Source organism: Vitis vinifera, chromosome 13 (assembly GCF_030704535.1).
Source record: "Vitis vinifera cultivar Pinot Noir 40024 chromosome 13, ASM3070453v1".
Classification (NCBI taxonomy): domain Eukaryota; kingdom Viridiplantae; phylum Streptophyta; class Magnoliopsida; order Vitales; family Vitaceae; genus Vitis; species Vitis vinifera.
The window spans coordinates 27,190,687-27,204,264 of NC_081817.1; the positions used below are offsets into that span (position 1 = coordinate 27,190,687).

The window sequence follows — 13,578 nt, forward strand, 5'->3', positions numbered from 1 at the left end:
TCCCGTCTAATTTTTTTAATAAGACGGGTATGAGAATTATTTTGAATAAACGGGATATGATTGAGATGAGTGCAATCCATCCCCAACATGTATAGCTTGCCAATCTCCAACGTCAAGATGTATTTAATAAAAGATTAAGTAAGGAACCTATTTGCAACTTATTAAATTTGATTAATTTAAAAGGTTAGTGAAGCAAATCCATTTGCAAAAATTAAAAATGCATAGATTTTTAACTAATTTTAAATATATTTGATTTTTTATTTATTTATATTTTCCATATTATAACCCAATATGAAAAAAATCACTTTCCTTATTATTTTTTTCTTTATTACTTTTTGGAACAAATATAACCTAAGACTATGTCTGGTTTCCTTAAAATTTAAGAGAAAATATGTTAAGGAAAGAAAAAACAAAAAAAATAAAAAAATGAAATTCAAAATCAATAATTATTTTATATGTTTCTTCAAATTCATTTAACTTATTTTTCCCCATTATATAAATATTAAATGATTTTAAAATACATAAATTTCTAACTAATTTAAGTAATATTTGATTTTCTTTCATATTTTCTATATTAAAATTAAATAGAAGAAAACAATTTTTTTAACATTTTTTTCTTTCCTTAGCATTTTCCTAAAGCCAAACATAACATAAATGTTTTGAATTGAAAACTAATGTCATTGTATAACTTTATTGATTGGTTGGATCCTTCCTAAGGGAGGGAGTTGTTTTTTGTTTTCCCTTCCATTTTTTGGCCATCTTTCGATAGCCATTGTATATATCTTGTGTGCTTTTTCTATATTGTTGATATTGGAGGATAGATTTTAATAATATATATATATATATATATTCTTAACTTCTTGTTTTTATTTTTAATGTGAAAGCACTTTTAGATTTAGCATGCCCATATTATTAGTTGTAAGACAAATGATAGAATTGAAAAGAATGATTTGGGCTTTGTTCTCAGAAGAAACAACGTTAGTATTATAAGTAGAGAAAAGGCTACAAATTATAGATGGGAGATCCTCCCAATTAGAAGATGTTATGAGAGGAAGGTAGAAGAAAGAATGACAATAACAAAAAATAGACACCAACCCAAGGCCCACAGCACAAATATCCAAGTCCACCACTGAAACACAAAACAAGCAAGGGTGAAGGTGAAGACAAGATGAAAGGCATTTGGCTTCGAGGGGAGATATGATCTATTGGCGAACCTATCAGCTTCCTGATTGGTTGCTCTAGACTTTCAACAGAAGGAGCATCTCATGTCTCTAGACAGCTTCTCTATCCTTTTCAACCAATGGTTATGTCTCCATAAACAACCCTTCTTTTATTTGTGGCAGGTCGATTTTACATCTCAAACTTGCATGGCATATTGCTGTTGAATTGAAACCCACAAATTTGATTTTGGCATTATGGTCATCCCCCTCTTATGTGCTCACAATTTTTTTGTAACTTATTTCATTTTCTGCCAGGTTTAGCCCTGAAGCTCTAAATGGGCTATTCATCAAGGGATTGGTTGGCTGGTTTTTGCAAGTCTCACTGCTGAAAGTATCATTGCTTTCATTGGGTATTGGGGAGGCACCCTTTCTGGACATTGTGGCATAGCAGGGTACACTTTCACAGGGATGTGCTTGGCTGTCCTTGAGAGGGATCATGTGGAGTATCTCATATTATTTCTTGATGCCCTGGGCATGCCTATGCATGGGAATATTCTTGGTAAAAACAATAAAGAGAGTCCTCTTTGCAGAGGTGAGGAGTTATGTTTCCAGCAAGCATCACTATCTCTTGCTCCTTATTGCTTTGGCTCAGTTCCCACTTTTCATATGGCTTGGCAACATTAGCCTTCATTGGCTTTTCTGAACTTCATCTTTGATAACTGTATCCGGAAACAATTTGCTTCTGTGGAAGTCTTAAAATGTTGTAGTTTTGGTCTATGATGTCGGCCAAGTGACCATTCTCCAAGACTAGAAATATTCTTTAAACTTATGCTAAAGCTTAAATATGATTCAATTGTTCTCCTAGTTAAAACAGAAACCAAGCACTTGGCTTCCTTGTTCAGAATTATTTATCCTTTTTTTCCCAATTGATTGGAAATGAACTAGTTTAGCACTTGTAATTTGACATGTTCATTTAAAGCAACTGTAGTTAATAAAACAATTGAGCATGAACTGGAGTTGCCGATGGAATCCTGAAAGTGGATGACATAAATTACTTGGTGCCTTCTTCTGGTACATGATACTCCTGAACTGAATGTCAGCATGGTATTCATGAATCAAGTTTCAAAACAATTGAGCTCATATAGATCTTGCATAACTGGAAATCAAAGTGAATCTCATGTTGTTTTTGATGGGTTTACAATAAAATCAATGACATCACTATGGCCTTTGTCAATGATTGGGTTTTAAACTCTGGTTCAAAACATCCACTGCAGTGGGATAATGGCCTTAACATCCAGTGATGACTTCATTTTAGACTCCGGTTCAAAACATCCACTGCCATGAGATAATGGCCATAACATCTGATGGACCTCGTTTTCCCAGACACACGGAGATGGATTAGGTAGGGGTGACTCTGAATCACTTGCACTGAGTCTACTTCGTACGAAGTCTCTGAGGTCAGTTGAAGGTTGTCTGGTGATCAGCTAGATAATTCCAAATACTTGACGCGAGGCTAGATGCTTGAGGGTAAATCAAGAGGCACAGCAGTTGTAAATCGTCTCCCCATATGGCAAAACCTATTCTGTCACAATGATAAAAAGGTGTTTAATTATGGCAGGTAATGGAGCTTCAGGCAATAGGATGTGAGGCAGTGAGAGGTCAAGATAGAGCAACATACATTTCTTGCCCATGGAATGATGCCCATCCAATATATACAGACTGCAATTTTTACCAACATTGAAGAAAGTTAGCCTCTCATTAAGGCACTAAGATCACATTTAGAAATCTCAAAGAATTCTGAGAATGTGTCAATGCCTTGCATCATTCCATTTAGAAATCTGAGTCCCAGAAAGGTGTTAATGCCGATGTTCCAAAATTTTGAAACCGTGTTGCAATCTATTCTCCTGCCACAGTAACAAGATTTCTTTACAATGAACAGTCGTGATAATTTCACATCTGCTAATGCTAGCATAAGCCACATTGAGAAAACAATTGATCCTTGGATTATTACCAATCTCTAAGGAATTGAAAAAGGCCAGATGGTCAAGCTCCAAAGTTTTTGACGACATTCCCGGTTCACCAATCAACGATAGTATCATACGTGAAACAGAAGACACAAAGTCTGAAACATTCAAAATCAAAAGCATCTGTTTTGATTATTTAGCAAGAAAAATAACATAATGGATCTTATTTGTATGTATATCAAGTTTAACAACACGCCATTGCATGACTCCTTAATTGGCTTCCAATATTCAGATAATTCAAAGGCACCATTATGTTTAATTCCGATATAAAAGACTGTCAAAGAAGGGGGATATAAATTTGTACGAGAGTTAACAAACCTCTGGTTTTTTGTCAGCAAAATCTCATTAACTGGATTCCTGAAAAACGTAGTAAAAATAAGTAAACGCTCATTAGAGTTAAATTCCAAATCCAAAGTCAATAGAAGGTTGTTTATTGTAGAACTAAACACAATTACTAAACCTTATAATGCAAGAACACAAAATTGTCCAGAAACACATTTTCCATCTTATCAGATTCAATTTATGGCCTTCCTGCATAACTGCATTTTATATTTGAAAGGTAAATCAGACATTTTTTATGTGAGTAATAAGAGAGTAAATGGCATAAAAGGCAAACCATACAAATGAAGAAGTTGTAAACATATAAGAGTGCTTACTGATCACTGTTGAATGATATTTAATCGTCTCTCTTTCAATCTGCAAGAGTTTATACTCAGTGAATCATAGTATGCTACCAAGAATAATGCCTCATTTCCTCGTTGTTGGAAAAAAATGTAGTGAAAAACATGTAAGTTGCCAATAGAAATATACTAGTTTAAAAATAAAGCATTTCAAGTTACATAAGGTTTGTACAAGTTGTAACTGACCTGAAAAAAATCTGTATGTTTGATAAAGCTCATTTTAATGAATCCTAACAATGGTTTAAAAGACATCCAAAAGGAGGAAAGCTGGATCAGCATTGCGCATCCACCTAAAAGGAGTAACATGAAATGCATCAATATAAAATGAGATGAAAAGAAAATAGTAGTGCTCATAAAAATCCTTTCTGCAAAATAATGCATAAAGACGACCAATTCATCAATGTAAAACAAATACAAACTGTTCTTTATATAGGTCATAGTTCCATCAGAGAGCAATTTCAAACAATCACAACAACTGAGCACAAGACTTTATAACATGGATGACAAACCAGTCCTCAGAAGGAACCTAAAGAAATGTGTGATTCTCGACTCTCCAAGAGATGTATGACTATTCAGTCTTACTGGCAGCTTCTCCAAGATAGCACAAAAAATAGCTTCATGTCTACTGAAGACAGGTGAACTAAGCAGTGTCCAAGGATTGGTGCTTAGGGAACACCTCAAGTCATAAACATAGAAAATTTAGAAAAAAAGTTAGCAAATATAGGAATCTAAAAAAACCAATAAAAATGTAAAATAAAAATTGTAACTTACCATGATCTTGCTAAGCTGTTGTTTATCCTCTTTCTACACTCTTAACATCAACAATAGAAACAAAAACAAGTAGCAATAGGAATTTGCCACAGTCACTATAGACATGGAGCCTCCAAATATAAAACCCGAATCCCCTTCGACAAGAAGAAAAATACTTATACTCTGACACCTGGGACATGCACCTTTTAAACCTGCAAACTCCAAAAGAAGAGATATGGTTTCATCAAATCAAAAATTTGAGAAACTAAAGCAAAACCATTTTGTTTCTGCTCAAATTTGTACAACTAGGCATATGTAAATGTGACAGTAGCTCACATTTTGGAAACCAAGTGGGATATATTAGAATAGATACAAGCTGCTGTTGTTGCTATGTAATAATTCCATTAGGTAGTTCTGGGCTATCGCAGTCACAGAGAAAATACCACTTGGGATAAATTGAAAACCAGTTCTTGTGAAAGACAAGTTTCATGCACTGAATGGTTCCCAACTTTCAAAGGAAATAAAAGATCATACAACCTTATGAGCGGCTTCCCCAGGAGGGCAAGAAGAGGTTCTTATTTATTAAAGATGCAAATGAAATCTTGATTCAGAGGACCTCTGTAAAGCACTGAAGAATCTATCACAAGTCATAAAAGGAAGAAAATTTTACAAAAATAGTCCTTAGAACACAATAATATATAGAATCAACTATATAAATGAAAGTCACGCACCACAATTTTGCTAGATTGTATTTTATCCTCTTTTAGTCGTACTAAAAAATGGTAATAAAGTGCCAATGAGCCTTTGATATAGGATGAACATTCCAATCAGTTAGCACAATGAAAAGACCACATGACCTCCTGTGATACTTTGCACCCATCCTTTTGACACCTGCATCATCAATGTAAACAATTTGGTACATAAAACTGTAAGACTTATTATTACCGTTCAGAGGTAGCCGAGTTAAATGGCAACAAATTGCAAATATATGTATGGGAAATAGAAAGTGATATTGAGGAGAGAAAGAGGAAGAATTGCATGTTGGGAATGAGCATCCAGTGGACAAGAAGAAAATTCAAGAAAATTAGTCATCAAAATAGAAAAATAAATAAACAAAATATATAGATGACGGTGACTCACTGTAGTCTTGCTGGGTTATTCTTTGTCCCCTGTTGACACTCAAAAAAAATAAAAAAAAGAGCAACAGGGGACAACTGGAACTAGCTGCATTCACTCCATACTTTGAAGTCTTTGATATAATACCTAGAGTTCCATCCTCTTTGAGAACCTGCATCATAAATGTAAAAATTTAATAACCAGATGACAAGACACTGGATAGTAGCTATGATGACATCTAATAAGTTGAACTAAAAAAATCATGGCTGCACAGGGGAATTGATAAAGCCATCTAATTACCATAGCAATCGAACTTTAATAAACTGCATTTGCTTCTAGTATAGCCTCCTCTGTATGTCAGCCTGAACTCTATTCTGGAAATCAGAAAATTATACTTAAAAAATGCAATTGAATAGTACAACTGATGGAATAAAAATCAGAAGACATTGCTAACCAGTGGCTATTGCTAAATATTCCACCTGCCCTTGAATGGCATAAATGGATCCTCTCTTATCCTTTTTATCGTTGTAAGTATCACATATCACCTCTTCAACTTCAATGGTCACTGAGAACTAAAAAGAACAAAGGAAAAAGGAAAAGTGTGTACCCCATGGAGATTATGGACAAGATTTACTAAATAGAATTGGAGAGGCAGAGGCAGTGATGCATACCTAGAATTGTGTCAAATTGAAGAGAAAACCAAGCTACAAGCCATTTCAAAAGCCACTTCCTAGGCAAATTTTTAACAAAAAGTCTAGTAAGAAACGTACAAGTAATCAATTGGGGAAATTGCTATAATGTATATGAGAGATTGAACGCGGTATTGAGGAGTGAAAGATAAAGAACAGGCGTACCTTGTTTAATGTAAAGATGGGAGAGGGTTGAATGGTGTTTGCTTCTATGTTCTGCAATCCCTCAACTTATTATTGCTCAAAGACGTTTTTATCATCTATTTCCACATAGGGAATGTGGGCGATGTTGGGCCAATCTTGCCCTTTCCCTTTCGAGCACCTTTGTTTTAGGAGCGGGCAGTCTGTGATATATAGTCGTGAAAGCGTGTCAGGCAGCCCTTCCCTTGGGCAAAACGACTGAAGCTTAGGGCAACGTTGGATCCATAGATCTTCAAGTGAGGTGAGGGTTTGGAGAGCCAGGGAGGATAGAGATTTCAGATTCTGGAAATCTTGAATGGAAAGAAAGGTGAGGGTTGTAGGAAGAATCGGTGGTCTTTGACCATCTGAAAAGGAGGCAACTCGTGGAAATATGCCACCAATGGTGAGTTCTTTAAGAGAGGTAAGTGTGGCAAGGCCCCATCGGGATAGGGGCATCTTGATATTCTCACAACGGTAGATACCAAGTGATGTAAGAGCAGTGAGGTTTTGCAGTTGATGAGGTAGCAGCTCCACATTCTCACAATTATTAATCTCCAGTTCTCTGAGTTTGTAGAGGCAATCTGGTACAATTTTGAGACAGGGATACGACCGGATACTCAAATATTCAAGTGAACTATTATTGGAGTGAAACGTCTCCTTTGAAATCGACTCCAGTTGTGCACAATCCCAAATCTCAAGTTTCTTAAGGGTGGAGGGAAACTTGCCTGTGGGGAAGAATGTGAGAGATGGACATTTCCAAATGTCCAAGACATGAAGACCACCACTGGTGGCGGTGGTGGTGTTGGAATCATGGTGCATCATTCCCCCCGGTAGAGACTCTAGCTTTTCACACCTCCATATCTTGAGTTCCTTGAGCGTGGTGGGTAACTCACCTTCTGGAAAACCAATGAGAGATGGACACGTATGTATGTGCAAGTATTCAAGGAGACACACGTCGCTACCGTTATTACTACCGTCTTTCATCACCATCATCCAATCAGGTAGACATCGTAGACCTTCACAACTATGAATAACAAGACGTCTAAGCATGGGCGGGAACCCCAACTCTGGAAATGACACCAGCTTTGGACAATCATAGATTTCCAACTCTCCAAGACATGTTAGCCTGTACAGTCCATTGGGAAGCTTCTCTAGGTTATTACACCACCTAATTTTCAAAGATTGAAGCTTGCTAGGCAGCTCGTGCTTTTCCTTTTCTCCCAAGGATACAAGCTCGGGACAACTGCTAGTTTGCAACTGCTGAATACCATCAAATCCATTTTCCCACAAACACGTCAATTTATCACATCTATCAATGTCTAAAACTTGAAGCCCCGACAACAATTGCATACAACCTTCATGTAATCTGGTGAGCCCTACCATTCTATCAATTCCTAACTCGGTGAGTGAAGGCAATTCCAATCCACTCCTTAGTACCGCCTCATTGCAATCTTGTACTCTTAATTTAGAAAGAGATGGAAGCCTTTCAAGTGGAGACACCAACTGTGGGCATGTCCCAATGGAGAAATGTACAAGGGACGGTAGGTTAGTGGGTAGTTTCTTGATTAATTTGGGGCAATTTATGATTTCAAGGTGAAGGAGACAAGGATATGGCTCTGATAAAGATGGACTCTCCCAATCTTCCCATTGTGACATAGCCGAAAAAGATAGAGACTCTAAGGACGGGAAAGGCTTATTGGGAAGACAAGTCTCTCCATAAAACTCTCTACCCACAATTTTTACTTCTTTTAACCCTTCAATCCTTACGTGTTTGAGCATGGGTAACCACCCCAAACACGGTAAAGATGTGCAATTTCTGCAATTCACCAGATTTACATCCACCATCTTCGAGAATGAAACATCTCCTATCCAAGGGGGAAATTCTGGACCACCATAATACTCAATTTTTAGTTTGTTCAAATTGAAGTGTGGCTGTAAAGAGTCAAGTACATCTTTTTGATTCCTTGCATTGTGTGAATCATTCAACCCAGCACTCCACTCTATCGTCAATTCTTCAAGCTTCTGCTTCTTGTTTAGACTAGCATCCCTTGCATCTTGAACATTTGCTACATTTTCCAACTTTGAAATGCAAAGTCCCCCTTGAAGTTGGGGCATATTCCTTAACTCCTTTACATTCAAACCATTGTCTTTACCCACAATAAAATTAGACAATACTTGTAAGCCTTTTAATTTGCAAATTCGTGGAGGCATTTCTTCTAGATTTGTATTGGTCACATCAAGGTGTCGAAGATTATTTAGGTTTCCAATGCTCAAAGGCAACCTAATAAGCTTCCGACAATTTGATAATATTAATGTCTCTAAGTTATGGAGGTTACCCAGTGAATCAGGTAATCGTTTGACTTTTGTTCTGGATAAATTAAGATACCTAAGGTGTTTCAAATCACCAACTGAACTTGGTATCTCACTTATCCGATAACCACTCAATAAAAGCACCCTTAGGCGTCGTAGCTTGGGCATCAATCCCTCAAGTACCTTGTTGCTTAACCAATTATAATCCCATAATGGATCAATTGGTAATGCAATAAACGTACGCAAATTCTCCATCCCATAAAAGGCTTCAAACTTTTTGAAGATATCGTATCGGTCACGAATGAATGATGAATGACGAGCCTTTTTAGAAATAGTCTGCTGCTGATTACCTTCCAAATTCTTTTCCAGAGAAAAACATATTTCTCCACCAACAAATTTTGCTAAATCGTTAACGAGATCATGCATTACGAATTGGGATTTATTGCTACTTGATGGTTGAAAAAATGATCGAGACAACAATTCCTGGAAGTAGTTAGCGCCTAAATCTTCAATTTCGATTTGTTGCCTATGACATTCTAAGTGTTGAATTAGACTCTCTGCCATCCATAAGCGAATCAGTTCTCTCTTATCAAATTCATAGTCTTTCGGAAATATTGCACAATAACTGAAACATCTCTTCAGTGGAGAGGGGAGGTGATTATAACTTAATCTTAATGCAGGAAGAATACCGCATTTATCACTCGGTAAATCCCATATTTTGCTAGTCAAAATAACATTCCACTCATGTTCTCTCTGTTCATGGCGTAGAAGACTACCGAGTGCTGTTGCTGCCAAAGGCAAGCCTCCACACTTTTTTACAATTTCCTTGCCGATCAATGCCAAATTGGAATGCTCATCAATGTTGCTATTTCCAAATGCATGTTTCTTGAACACCGACCAACACTCATTATCTGATAAATTTTGTAGCTCGTGCAAGTTCTTATCTCCTTCCATTATATTTGCGACCTTCTTACTCCGTGTCGTGACTATGATTTTGCTGCCTCGTGAACCCGACAAAAAGGGAGACTGTAAGCAACGCCAATCATTATAGTTGTCATTCCACATATCATCGAGAACCAGAAGAAATTTTTTTCCCTTCAATTCCTCCCCCAATTTATCTTGAATTTGATGGAAGTCTAGTGAATCAGTATTGCTCTGAGAAGTACTGACCGAGTTGAGGATTGTCTTGGTTATTCTCACTGCATCGAACTGATCTGATACACAAACCCAGGCCTTTAGATCAAAATGCTTGGCTGTCTCAGGATGATCGTACACCAACCTTGCTAGTGTGGTCTTGCCCATACCACCCATGGCCACGATGGAAACTACAGAAACATTGGTTTCAATGGGCTCATCCCTAAGCAGCATATCCATTATAATCTGTTTATCAGCATCCCTGCCATAAACCCAAGGTTCGTATACCAGAGATGTAGTGAGTGGCCTTTCCCAAGTAGACTGGGTTATAGCAGCCACCTTGTCCAAACCAAGCCCAGCCTTTTGGGCATATATAGCTTCTAATCGGGTGGTAATGTCCTTTATCTCGCACCCCATCTTAACATTACGCATACAACCAATAGGAGTGAAAGTAGTACAACAAGTAGGGATAAACTTGCGTACCTTGCTTGTGCTGCCTTCACCATCAGCTTCCGCCATCACCTTTCTTCTTAAAGCTTCGTAGGCAAACTCGTCCAAGATGTCCTCCATGTCATAAACCAAATCCCTCAGATCGCCCAGCCACGTTTTCACCGACTGCTTCGTGATCTGCTTCTCCTCCGCGTCATTCAGCACTTCATCAATCTCCAATAATTTTTTCTCCCATATTTCGAGCTCGGCGCGGATTTTCTCTTGGCGTGCAAACTTGAGATCAGGGGAGCGCAGTTGGTTAAACAAAGCTTGAAGGGAGTAAGAAAGAACAACCTCTGCAACAACTTCCATGGTTCGTTGGTAGGGAAAGAGAGAGGTAGGATACCAAGTGGAAACAAGAGAATAAAAAACAATTGGTTTGCTCTATCAAGGCTTCCCCAATTATCAAAGACAGTGGACTCTGCTCCTTCAGAGTGGTGGGGCTCACACGTAAAGAAGAAGAAACTAAGGGAAAAGAAGGAATCCAAGGCAACTGGTGCTAAGTGGAGCCATTGGAGAGATAATTATTCAAGTCTTGGACCACTCTCCAATTTCCCACTACACTGGTTTTAGGGGTGGGTGACATACTCACATGAAGTGACAGAAAGCAGGGCCCTCTAATTCAAAGTTTATTTTACTATTAAATAAATAAATAAAAAAGTCATTTTCTTAAAACCCTTCTACAATTTTCTGACAAAGCAAATGACTTCTGTAAGCAGGATACCATTCTTGTGAATGGGAAAAGGAAGAAGGTTGAAGGAAGAAGAGTAAACAAGTTTTCCCTTTATTTTATATAGATTGGTGATTAGGCTGAAGTAGAGATACCTTGCTACCTCGCTGCATCTTCAAACGATAATGTTGATTAAAGATGAATTGAAAGCCATGCTTTGCCTGCGAAGTTTGATTAGAGAGGAATCTCTAAATCAAATTTTGTGAAACAATTGGTTTGCTTGCTGTATCAAGGCTTAGCCAATTATCAAAGACTGAAGGTAAGAGATAAGGAGTTGAAGGCAACAGCTGGCAAGCTGGCAAGTGGATCCATTGGACATGATTTGATTATTCAAGTCTTGGACCACCCTGCAATTTTCCACACCGCACTGGGTGGTGGGTCAGAGAGTTAAGGATAACGTCAGAAAACCAAACATGAAGCGACGGAAAGCAGGGCCCCTGTACGAAAATATTACTCTGCAACAATCAAAATAATCAAAGAATCATGCATTGAAAAATTGCAAGCTAATGTTGTTAAATTTTAAAAAATATGAATTCAGAAATTATTTGTAAATATTTAGAAATTGCTAATGTTGGCTTTAGTTCAATTTCACAAAAATAGAATCATGCATTGAAAAATTGATTTGAAGTTGAAGTTTTACAATTTCCTTATTTATTTTCTAGGAGTTCATATAGGAATAAGTTACAAATACATGGGAGGAACTTACAAAGATGTAAACAAGTAATTAGGTTAAGGACTCCACTTCCAAGCAGGCCATGTGCTTTTAAGGATAGAAAAAAAATTGTTTAACACATTAATAAGAACAAATAATTTAATGTTTAAGAATATTAAAATATGAATAAAAATAAACAATTTAATCTTAGCCAGATTGTGTTCTATTTAAAATTCAATAAAAATCTATTTAAATTTAAGATAGAGAAACAAACTAGATATAATTTTTTCACTTCTTATATTTTAAAATATTTTTTAATTAAGCATTCTTAATAATATTTTTATTTCTTATAAAAAAAGTTATAATTATTTCATGGATGATTATTAACTTTTTTTTTTAAGAGAAAGATATATCGTTGAAATAGTTTTTAAGAAAAGACAATGAAATAGAATCTGAAAGTTGAATTATTGAAAATATTGTAACCTCTAAAGATAAAATGAAAATACTAAAACATTGAGTGATGAAATTTAGGTTATTGAATAAAAATATAAATAAATTAGATCAAAATATAAAAATACAAATAATCGAGACATATGTGATGCGTGAGACATGCTAAATAAAAAATTTTGCTCCCACAATTTCTATAATATTAAAAGAAAGTCAATTTTTTAATAATCTCTTTCCATCTTTTGGTACACGCAATAGAATAAAATATAACCATAATTCTATACATTTCTTTCACGGGAAAAAAAGAAGGAAAAAACTTGGGGTGCTGGCACATTGGGTGTCCACAAGTGGACCTTGTATTCAATTATTGGTAAGAGATGGCCCGGATAGGTGGCAATTATTGGGGCTCTTTTACTTAATAGAATAGATTTATAAAATAATTTTAAAAATGACTTCAAAAAGTATATTGAAGTCTATGATAATTGTTAAATGTTGTCGATTTGATTTTACTTCTAATAAGAAATCTTTTTTATTTTAGTATGGAAACTTTTTAAAACAGTGATTTACTTCCATTGATTTAATGATATTATTAAATTAAATTTAAAAAGATTTGTTAAAAGTAAGTTTTTTTATTAAGGTAGAGTTGGATTCGAAGTTTTAAAATTAAGTTAAAATATCTTAATTAATTTTTGACAATTTTGAGGTTTTATTTTAAAAAAATTTCTTAATTAATTTATAGAAAATTAATATTTTACTTTTTAAACAAAAATTATTTTGTTAATTAATTTTTGAAAATTTGATTTTTTTTTTTTAAGAAATTCAATTTCAAACCATCTAGGCTCTTAGGCCTATATATATTATCTAAATGTGTTTTTGGGTTGGATGCTTTAATAAAATTAACCTCAACTTGCTCTATCATTCATAAACTCTCAACAAAGAATTCACTAATCAAATCCCATAGTTTTTTATTTCCATAATTAATATGATGATTTTCCACATAAAATTGATTGTCTTGTATGTAATTGTGATTTTATTATTTATATGGATATGTGAAATTGACAATATTGCCCCTAGCCTCAAGCATAGGGTGTTACAAACATCCTTATTTATCGACTCTCAACATGATTATACTTTTCATAGTAACTTAGCATGAAAATCTTTCAATTGTCATATTCTAACATTATCTATAAGTTTCTTGAGTATTGAAATTGACAATG

The 13,578-nt window shown here is 35.6% G+C and overlaps 1 protein-coding gene across 12 annotated transcripts; it reads right to left on the minus strand.

The window, feature by feature from the left end:
* Positions 1–2,245: 2,245 nt before the first annotated feature.
* LOC100248162 (putative disease resistance RPP13-like protein 1) lies at positions 2,246–11,495 on the minus strand. Of its 12 annotated transcripts, none has more exons than XM_059741794.1 (15): positions 6,585–11,495; positions 6,402–6,460; positions 6,185–6,302; positions 6,031–6,104; positions 5,755–5,902; positions 5,346–5,505; positions 4,636–4,826; positions 4,391–4,540; positions 4,051–4,154; positions 3,841–3,880; positions 3,645–3,723; positions 3,503–3,541; positions 3,172–3,282; positions 2,839–3,064; positions 2,246–2,742 (listed from the first exon to the last, which is right to left on the minus strand). In XM_059741794.1, the coding sequence occupies exon 1, from the start codon at positions 10,842–10,844 to the stop codon at positions 6,654–6,656; it is 4,191 nt and encodes a 1,396-aa protein (XP_059597777.1). In that variant the 5' UTR covers positions 10,845–11,495; the 3' UTR covers positions 2,246–2,742; positions 2,839–3,064; positions 3,172–3,282; positions 3,503–3,541; positions 3,645–3,723; positions 3,841–3,880; positions 4,051–4,154; positions 4,391–4,540; positions 4,636–4,826; positions 5,346–5,505; positions 5,755–5,902; positions 6,031–6,104; positions 6,185–6,302; positions 6,402–6,460; positions 6,585–6,653. The 12 variants fall into 12 exon arrangements, with proteins under 12 accessions (XP_059597777.1, XP_059597774.1, XP_019079747.1 ...); XM_059741791.1 differs by having other exon boundaries at positions 2,246–2,737; positions 4,374–4,540; XM_019224202.2 differs by having other exon boundaries at positions 4,374–4,540.
* Between the last annotated feature and the right edge of the window lie 2,083 nt (positions 11,496–13,578).

What these genes read in the sequence shown, in the direction of transcription:
- LOC100248162 (XM_059741796.1), bottom strand. Translation starts at nt 10,844, where the DNA reads ATGGAAGTTGTTGCAGAGGTTGTTCTTTCTTACTCCCTTCAAGCTTTG.